At 37.2% G+C, this 9,700-nt stretch overlaps 2 protein-coding genes across 2 annotated transcripts; one reads left to right on the top strand and one right to left on the bottom strand.

The window, feature by feature from the left end:
- Positions 1 to 309: 309 nt before the first annotated feature.
- On the top strand, positions 310 to 5,104 carry LOC133299232 (TPR repeat-containing thioredoxin TDX). Its single transcript, XM_061498667.1, has 10 exons — positions 310 to 497; positions 580 to 613; positions 724 to 846; positions 931 to 1,018; positions 1,137 to 1,217; positions 1,391 to 1,455; positions 1,554 to 1,694; positions 1,766 to 1,879; positions 2,475 to 2,505; positions 4,548 to 5,104. The coding sequence occupies exons 1-10, from the start codon at positions 388 to 390 to the stop codon at positions 4,880 to 4,882; spliced, it is 1,122 nt and encodes a 373-aa protein (XP_061354651.1). The 5' UTR covers positions 310 to 387; the 3' UTR covers positions 4,883 to 5,104.
- A 467-nt stretch (positions 5,105 to 5,571) lies between these two features.
- LOC133299223 (ABC transporter G family member STR) lies at positions 5,572 to 8,787 on the bottom strand. Its single transcript, XM_061498657.1, has 4 exons — positions 8,434 to 8,787; positions 8,107 to 8,286; positions 7,761 to 8,029; positions 5,572 to 7,219 (listed from the first exon to the last, which is right to left on the bottom strand). The coding sequence occupies exons 1-4, from the start codon at positions 8,785 to 8,787 to the stop codon at positions 5,572 to 5,574; spliced, it is 2,451 nt and encodes an 816-aa protein (XP_061354641.1).
- Between the last annotated feature and the right edge of the window lie 913 nt (positions 8,788 to 9,700).

Genomic DNA, 9,700 nt, shown 5'->3' with positions numbered 1-9,700 from the left:
AATATTATTTGATATTAGTGAGAGTATATTGATGTATTCTACTTCTACAATAGTATTATCAAATCACAACATAAAAATATTACAAGGTAAACTTGAGAAAATTATTAATAATATTGAATCTATCGTGTTTGTTAAAAAAACCTAAATTATATTTTCCACAGTCTTTCAAAATTCGAACACATTATTATGACTAATTTTTTCTTGGAAACAAAGATAAAGTGGGCCAAAGTCACTCACAGGTTATGTTTTGAAGTGTGGGAGCGTTGTAATAAGAGTCAAACCATACGTTATAAATAGAGTTGGGTTTGAAAAGGTGGATTTGTTAACAGAGATCGAACCCTAAATAGTAGTTGTAGAAGTACTGTTTTCTTCTCAGTTCTCCTCACAATGGATGCGGGCAAAGTAGCAGAGCTAAAGCAATTTATAGAGAAATGCAAGTCCGATCCTTCCCTTCTCCATAACCCATCTCTTTCCTTCTTCAAGTCTTATCTTCTCAGGTAACAGTAGTAAAATCTTCACTCTCAATTTTTTTGTTTTGTTTATTTCTTTCTCTTCTCTCAAACACTTGTGCTTTTGCAGCCTAGGTGCTCGCATCCCTTCCCAACCCAAAACGGTAAGCATCCTTCAATTTATGTCTTCTTAATTTTGAAATAAAGTAATTTAGGCATTTTCAGTTATCCCTCACAGTAAAACCAAAGCTTCTGCATGCATATGATTATGCAGGAACCTGTTGATTTTGATAATTACGTGTCAGATCCTGCACAAGATGAAGATGACATTATGGAATCTGATATAGAGTTGGATAATAGTGATGTTGTTGAACCTGATAATGACCCTCCTCAAAAGGTATGTTACGTATCTTGAAGTTGAAGGATGTAATTGTCATGCCGTCCGCGTCTATAGAAATCTATAATCTGAATTTAATGGCAGATGGGAAATCCTTCTGCTCAAGTAACTGAAGACCAGAGGGATGCTTCACAACTAGCAAAATCAGCAGCAGTCGATGCTATATCACAAGGCATGCCTTTCAATCGTCATTACTTATTTGTCTTCTTTTCTTTCACAATCTCTCAATTTGTGTTTCTTCGACATTCTTTTAGTCTGTTAATTGAGGGTTTTTTTAATTTTTAAACCAGGTAAGTTGGATCAAGCACTGGACCAACTGACCGAAGCCATCTTGTTGAATCCGCTTTCAGCCATACTTTATGCTACTAGAGGTTCTCTCTCTCTCTCTCTCTCTCTCTCTCTCTCTCTCTCTCTCTCTCTTATATATATATATATATATATATATATATATATATATATTTCAGTGTATGTTTTTTTTTACCTGCTTTATTGTTTGTTTGACCTTCTGCCTCGTTCCTTGGAAATCTCAATTTCTTGTTTTCAGCTAGTGTCTTTATGAAATTGAAGAAACCAAATGCTGCTATCCGTGATGCTGACACTGCCCTGAAGGTTGATTTATTCTTGAATTGATGCATAAAATACATAGCATAAAAGAAATTTCTGCACAACATGCACGTGTGTACTCAAAGATATATTATTTGTCCCAGATTAATCCAGACTCGGCTAAAGGATACAAAATAAGAGGAATGTCGAGGGCTATGTTGGGACACTGGGAACAAGCAGCAAGTGATCTTCATGAGGCTTCAAAGTTAGATTATGATGAAGAGATTGTTATGGCACTTAAAAAGGTATTTTGCCTGCTTTCTATGGGTGGAGCCTGCAAAAGGAACCTTTTTTTAATATTTTTTTGACTTGACAGGTTGAACCTAATGCCCGCAAAATTGAGGAGCATAGGAGAAAATATGAACGATTACGAAAGCAAAAGGAGCAACAAAGAGCTCAACTCAAGAAGCAAGTAAAAGCTGAAGCCCAAGTAAGTATAGTGTTTAGTTTCCATCATTGAACAATCTTTTTCACAGGCAGCATAGGCTTTGCTCGGTAACATATTAGGGATCAATAATTTAGCATCTTTTTTGCAACAACAAACTTCGGTAGCAATCTGGATGCTGTCATCGGCTTTTCTCGCTTGGGTCTTAGTTGGAGTTTTGCTTTTATGAAATAAAATTTCTGCTGAAGCAGATAATTTCATTTTAGTTGGGTAGTCTTGCCATGCTCTAGTCGTCTGATAGTTCAATTTTACCATGTACCATTATCATTCAAGGTTAAAGCGGATATTCTTTCTCTAGGCTACTGTTCATGCTAATGTTGAGATATCACATATATTCAAATTCAATCAATTCTTAATTTCCAATGAATCCATACTTTTATTGTAGTTGTCCAATTATGTTAGTTAGGGCTGTTTCTTTCTTCTTCTCCTGTCAATATGAGAGAGTGGGATAAGGGTTGGGTGGGTTACAGCTGACGTGCAATATGTAGTGATGGGAAGTTGGCTCCCTCTGTATACACTTCAAGAACAATGCTATGAGATGATCTAGTTATAGCTGAAAATTCTTTTGATCTTTCTGCAGGATCAAGATGCATTGTCTGCTTTAAAAGATGGTAAGTCTTTGTCTTTCCATCTGCCTCATGGTATTAAACTTCTCTAAATCTTTTTGTTGACTTGCTTATCTTTTGGTTAATAAAAACCAGTGCTCCATACCTCTTTGTCTGGTACTTTTCTTGCATCATACTGTTCCTGAGCCTGTGATAGTACACATATTTTCTCATAATTCCTCACCTGCATTACAGCCTTAAAAATTCATATGAAGTATATTGACCTACTTGAAATTTTTTTCTTGGACAGCGTTTACTATCATACATTGATTGTATTTGTAGGCATAGTTATCAATCGTGGGTAGGGGCTGACCCCTATAGCTATAGCGGTATAGCAGGTAGTGCCGTAGTGGTATAGCTGTTACAAGAAGTCCACACAAATGCTATAATAAATTATACTACACATATGACATATTTAAATGCTCAAAAATAAGAATACCCAAAATTAAAAACACTCATTCGTAATTAATTCTACTGTCACTTTCATTTCAAATAGCTGTATTTGGAAATACTAGAGCTGAGCAGTCTGGGAAGATACTTGCTGGAAATATGAAAAATATGTTTTTTTACAGCTCGTGATTAATTACAGGCGGAAGATAAGTCCAGCATTATCTTCACATCAGGTATGGGTCTAAGTCAAAAGAGAGGAACTCACCTTACAGGCTAGTTGTGTGTCATTACCAACATTGATGAGTGGGTCGCTCGAAAACAGAGGAGATAATTTAGCAATGTTGGTAGGTCGCCCGAACAGAGTCGAAGAGAGGAGTGAGTGGGCTTGCTGGTAAACCACCTGAAATGAGTAGCAAAAGTGAGAAAGGCAGGAGAGTTGATATTGAGAAAGAGGCATACCAAATTGGGTATGCAACATAAAAAGGGGGTAAAAGTCAATTATAACCCCTTAAAAGTACCTTTTTTGGCCCTTCCTACACCGTAGCACTGTGATTGTTTTGCTATGGCTGCGATTGCGGCCACTAGTGCAAACCATCATGTTGCATGGCAGAAATAGCGGCTGGGTGCCACTAATCGCATATGTAGCGGTATAGCATGTGATAGCACCACTATTAATAACGTAGGTTGTAGGCTTGCTCCTTAGAACTTTTTCAAGATAATAACTAGTGTTAGATCTTCTGGTTTGGATATTCCAATAAATATATTAACATAGTGATCAGCAAATGTTTTTATGTTGTTTCTCAAGAAAAATAACACTGAGCCTTTGTCCAAGCATTTGATTCATGATTTATTGGCTATATACTGTCTAGGATAAAAGATGAAAGCACTGGGAAAATTTATGCATTTTGGCTTGTTTTCCTTTGTTTTCTGTGTTATGTAATACACATATATTGGCTTGGATTTTGATATAGTACAGACCATGCTACGGTGTGTGATTTGAAGACTAATTGGCAAATTGGGCATTATGGGTGTGCATGACAACATTTTCACTAATTTTTTTTTTAATCTAGGGAGTTGAAATGGTTAGAAATAATGTTTGATGAAACCAATTTATTTTTCAGTTCTAGTCAATAAACCGTTAGCTTAGGAACACCAATTGATGGAAATAAGAAACAACTTTTTAATTTTTTTTTTGTCGCTTTTTTGTTCACTGACACACTTTTGTTAAATGCATACATTGTAGAATGTGTTGCAGGATTAAATACACATTATTTATTAAATACAATACATAGTCTCTCTCCATTGGAGGAGAAATAAATTGTGTTATCAAAAACTATTTTGTCTAGGAACTCTTTCTATTCAAAAACAGGACTAAAAAACAGAATGGTTGTGATGCACACCTTATATTGCCAAATTAGCTACAAATGATCTTAACAAGACATGAAAAAACTATACTTTTGAGGGTCATTTCTCATCATGTTGATTGTGAGAAAAACTACAATTGTCTTTATTTTCAATTTGTCCCCCTCTTTTCTCTCTTTGACCTGTTAAGTTAAAAGGGTATTTTTGAGGCATATCTCCCATTCCTTGGAATTTAAAGTAACAAATCGATGATTTATATTAATTTAATGTCCTATTATGTTTGTGGCATTCAAAAGGGCAAGTCATTGGTATTCACTCTGCTGGTGAATTGGAAACAAAGTTGAGTGCTGCATCAAAGACATCTCGCCTCACCATCCTGTATTTTACTGCAACATGGTGTGGTCCTTGTCGCTTCATTTCGCCTCTCTATACAAGCTTGGCTGAGAAGTACCCAAAAGTGGTTTTTTTGAAAGTTGACATAGATGAAGCAAGGGATGTTGCTGCACGTTGGAATATTAGCAGTGTTCCTACGTTTTTCTTTGTTAAAAATGGCAAAGAGGTTGACAGTGTGGTTGGGGCAGACAAAAGTGCACTTGAAAGGAAGATTGCGCAACATGCCGGCTCTCTTTAAGTGAATACCTAATAAGAACCCTGATACTATAGTATTTCCTTGCTGTTTCTTCTGTTATATAAAGACAAATATTAATCGACAGTTTCTATGTGTTATGGCTTGATGTTTCTCTGTCCGCTTGCGTGTAGAAAATGTTAATGTTGATTTCGATTAAGTTGATTTTGAATAAGTTGATTTTACAAGCTGATTTTAGGTTTATGATGACTGTAATGGGGAAACAAGAATGTATAACCTAGGGGACGGTTACTTATTTGGAAAGTTGTGGCTGGGCTAATTTCACTTGAATTTTTTTTTTTTAATCTTTTCTCATTTTGAAGTCGGGCCATATTTTTTGAGGATGCAACATGTTGTAATTAAAGAGCAGTGTATTTTGTTATCAAAAAAAAAAAAAAAGAGCAGTGTATTTTAACAACACACTTCATCTGCTAAATAAGTGCTGGGGTTCAACTAATAATGTTTTTTTCGTTTTTCCAAGAGCAATTAACTGATAATTTAGCGTAAGCATTGTCATTCGCTCTTTCGGGACAGAAAAGCCAAAAACTCGTAAGCTGCTTTAACAAAACTATGATATCTTATGAATATGATAGCAAAAACACAAGAAATAACGTGATTGTTATGACCTTCAGTTTTTTTAACAGGGCATGACATATAATCTAAAGGCAATCCTGAGAAAAAGGGGTGGTAATGTTTCACTTTCTCTCATTCTTGGAGTAAAATCTCAAAACCAAATAGAAGAAGAACCTGTAAAGAACACCCCAAGCTAGCAGTATTATGATGTCATACCATATGTTTTCCATTGTAATATCCATTGTGGACAAGACATCTGCTCCTAATAAGCAGTCAGGAGGCAGATTGGGACTATGTTGTTTGCTGGGCTTCACGGTTCCTAATGGTCCGGGGGATAAATCTGCTTTGTTTCCTGTGTAGCAGCCACGGTGGTTCTTGAATTCATTTGTGAGCAATGCCTCAAATGGGTATTTGATTGCAGAAATATAGTGGAGCCACCTCCAGTAAATGGGTATCTGAGTTCTTTTGAGGAAGAAACCACAGGTCAAAAAGAAGAGTGCTGTTGTGGCTATGACTACTGCATAGCCTGTAATGTTACTAGGCACAAGAGCACTAACAAGCATTACATATGCATTGGTAGTTATAAGCGAGGCATAAAGTATTAGCCAGAAATTAAAGAGACTGCTTTTCAAGTGGAGCCATAATTTGGTTATGACAGCAAATGTGAGGCCTTGAACTGCAAAAAATGGGAGGTAAACAATGAGGGAAGAGATGACATATGAAGAAGCACGGTAAGCATTGTGGGAAGTCTCCCTGATGAAGATGAACCTCTCCATTATAAAAGATGGGACTGCATCATTGGAAGAAAAGAAAACAAGGCACACTGCAAAGATGTAGAAATTGAGGAGCCTATTGATGTCTTGGAAAGAAGTTTGACTTAGATTTTTGAAAATGGAGGACAGGACAATTGCCATAACAGTTAACACAATCTGACGGGAGAGGAAGAGTTCTGGGGTGCGAATTACATTGAGTGCTGTTCGCCACGATAGCACCGCAACCTCACGCAACCATGGATTTGCATACTTGGATCCATGGTTTGGCTCATCAAGCACTTCCTCAATCTGAAACTCTTCATATGAAGTTGCATATGAAGTTGCAGAATAGTCCAGAGACTGGCTACCCACTGCAGGCGTTTTGGGGCGATAAGGTTCCTGATAAGCTGCAGAATATTGGTTGGAAACAGCACTTCTTGGTCCTGACATGATGGGTGTTTTTCCAGGTGTCAATCCTGGAGTTCTTGCTGGAGTCCATGATGGTTGGCGACGGGGGGTTCCTACAACACCATGATAAAGCCACACAGAGAAATCTTTGGCTGAGAAATCTTGGTAGAACTGAGAAGCCAAACGTGGGTAAACACCAGTAGTCATATTATTCCTTGGTGTATGAACACTTCTCCTTCCAATGGAGCTATCAAAATTCTCAGCATCATCATCATCTTCCTCATCTTGATAACCAAATTGTGCAGAATCTGGCTGTGGGGTTCCAGCAGTAAATCCTTGGCTGCGTAGGCTAATCATGTGTTTGGATGCAGGGCTGTTCCTTCTGTAAGGTGTTTGAGCTTTTGGAACAGGTGTCATGGCTGCTGGGTCAGGTTTGAGGCCATCATGTTGGTATTGGACAAGGGGGTCAAGCCCAACCGTTGCTTGATCATATTCATTTATCACATCCAGGAGATACTCAATACTGTTTTCTCCTTCAGGTACTGGCCTTCCAAATCCAGAAAGGTGAGCCTGAAGTGCATCTGGCTTTCCCATGTATATCAGTCTTCCCCTATAACACCAAGTCAATACAGTAGCAAATCTGGTCATGACATGGATATATTTTTTGTTTACAAGTAAATTGAGCCTACAATATCTACCCAAATCTCATCCACACTCCCCTTGAGTTAAACCCAAGTACATGTCATAAATATGTTATTCAAGTTCATAGATGTAAGGTAATAGATAAGGAGTTCCTCTTTGTTTGTTTGTTTGTTTGTGTTTTTTAATCACACAACTTCGAGCAAAAGCTTTGGACTCATATTGTGCTCTATGCATAGGCATACTGTAGAGACTTTTTGGTATCCAACTGAGATCCATTCGACTTACAATCTTAGGATTAAGCCAAAAGTCCTTATATGTGTCTGTCATATGGTTTTACCTTCTTATCATCTCATAAATGTGTTCAATATATTTGTTGAACTCCCTATCAGTTTCAATGGTCTATATGATGAAGCCTTATATGTATCTCCTCATTTTAGGCACTTCAGAAAGTCAAATGAACATTATACCAGGCTTATCAGCTATAAAAATATAGGCTCTGAAATTTTCACCTTGCAAGGATGGTGATCTTGTCCAGGAGCATTTGAATTCTATATGAAGGCTGATGTATGGTCATAAGGACAATGCTACCACCTTGAGCTATGTCTTTAACCTTTTCCACTACACTAAGAGCACTTGTAGAATCAAGGCCTGAGGTAGGTTCATCAAGAAACAGAAGTGAAGGCTTATGAATGATGTCTATGCCAATAGATACCCTTCGTCGTTCCCCTCCTGAAACTCCTCTCGTTCCCTCATCACCAATATAGGTATGCGTAGTACTCTGAACAGTCATGAAGTCATTAATCTGCCATTGTATGTGTGCATGTGATGTGAGTGAGAGAAACAAAAGGTTTATACCTGTAAGCCCAGTTTATCAAGGAGTTCATAAACCCTCTTCTTCTTTTCCTCCCCAGAAATGGAAGGCGGAAGCCTAACTTCAGCTGCAAACATAAATGTTTCAAAAACTGTCAACATAGGGAAGAGCTGGTCATCTTGCATCACGTATGATGATACCATCTTCATGTAGCTTGTAGATACCTGCATAATTAGAGCATGCGCACATGAGCACTCCTAAATTAAAGAAAGAAAAGAAGAGTGAAATATCTCCTCTCTTTTTTCTTTTTTTTTTGCTTTTTGGTGATTTCATTAAAGCAAAAACATGAAATAGTTGGAGTTCATTTTTACTGGTTTTCCATCAATTCTAACTGATCCTTCTAGACTCCCTTTCGCAATTCGCCCGGCCAAGGCATCAAGGAAGGTGGATTTGCCAGCACCACTAGGCCCCATGATTGCCATAATTTCACCTTTTACTGCCTGACCAGAGAGATCATGAAGAAGATATGCTTCTTTCTTGGTCCAAACTCCATCCTTTTTCTGCTTCTTTATGATACTATACGAGAGGTTACTGAATTCAAGGCCATGGCCAGGAATGGACTTCTGGGGCCTCAGTTGCTTCACATTTCTTGCGTTTCCTGGTTTTTCTGAATCCATTAGACTCTCTAGGCTTTTATTTCTGCCCATCCTGTCAAGCCTCGCCATTGCGGTGAACTTCAGCAACCACTTTTGGTTCTCCTTGATTGCTGCTGGTGTTTATGGGTCTTTAAAGCACTAAAGTTGAGCTGTGGACAAAAGGTGACGGTTAAAATGAAAGCATTTCAATGACATGGAAGTTTGTGAATAATGGGGAAGACAATATAAACAGAACAAAGCATCAGACGGCAAACCTTGTACAAGTCCCACTTCTGTTTCCCTTTGGGTTTGTCGTTAAAATTTGCTTGGGTTGTGTCGAAGAATGACATAGTTTTGTTTCATTCAGCGATAGAGACAAGACAACTTTAACTTCCATTGATTGTGTTGCTTCTCTAAGACTTCAACATTTAGGGCTGGCAAGGAAGCTGGCATTTGTGTCAGCTAGGAAGATCAAGCATGTGTTTTTCATAAGAAACTCATTTCATTTGTTGCATGGAATTTTTAGGTTGGCTCAAAATTTAATTCAGAAGAATCCAGTAACTTCATTTCTTACTTCTTAAAGAAACGCCAATAACGATTAATGGTGTTTTCTTTAATACATATGTAAAAATTGGATTCCATCACCCTAATTATTCCTTTAGGTGAGCAAACACAAATTAAATTGATACAACAGAACTCGTACAAGTAATCTATCCAATTTATGAAAATATTTTCAATTTATGTTATATCAAGTAAAAGTAATACTTTTACATTATCTGTATCTTTATAGTTATTTTCATTCATATCCCATGTTTTTTCTTTTTTGGTTAAAGGAAAAAGGAGTACATACATACTCCTATTGTATGGAAAATGAGTTCCCAATTTACCATTCTCATTCCTCCCCAGTTCATCACTTAACTATTCCCTAGTGTTTATTGAGATTATTGATATATAATGTGAATTCTTTTTGTCGGGCTTAAATTTAATATTTATAAATATAAAC

The sequence above is a fragment of the Gastrolobium bilobum genome, unplaced genomic scaffold (genome assembly GCF_033153095.1).
Source record: "Gastrolobium bilobum isolate Gb01-03AN ecotype WA unplaced genomic scaffold, APGP_CSIRO_Gbil_v1 utg865, whole genome shotgun sequence".
In the NCBI taxonomy this organism is placed as follows: domain Eukaryota; kingdom Viridiplantae; phylum Streptophyta; class Magnoliopsida; order Fabales; family Fabaceae; genus Gastrolobium; species Gastrolobium bilobum.
This window is presented reverse-complemented; position numbering and strand designations above follow the sequence as displayed.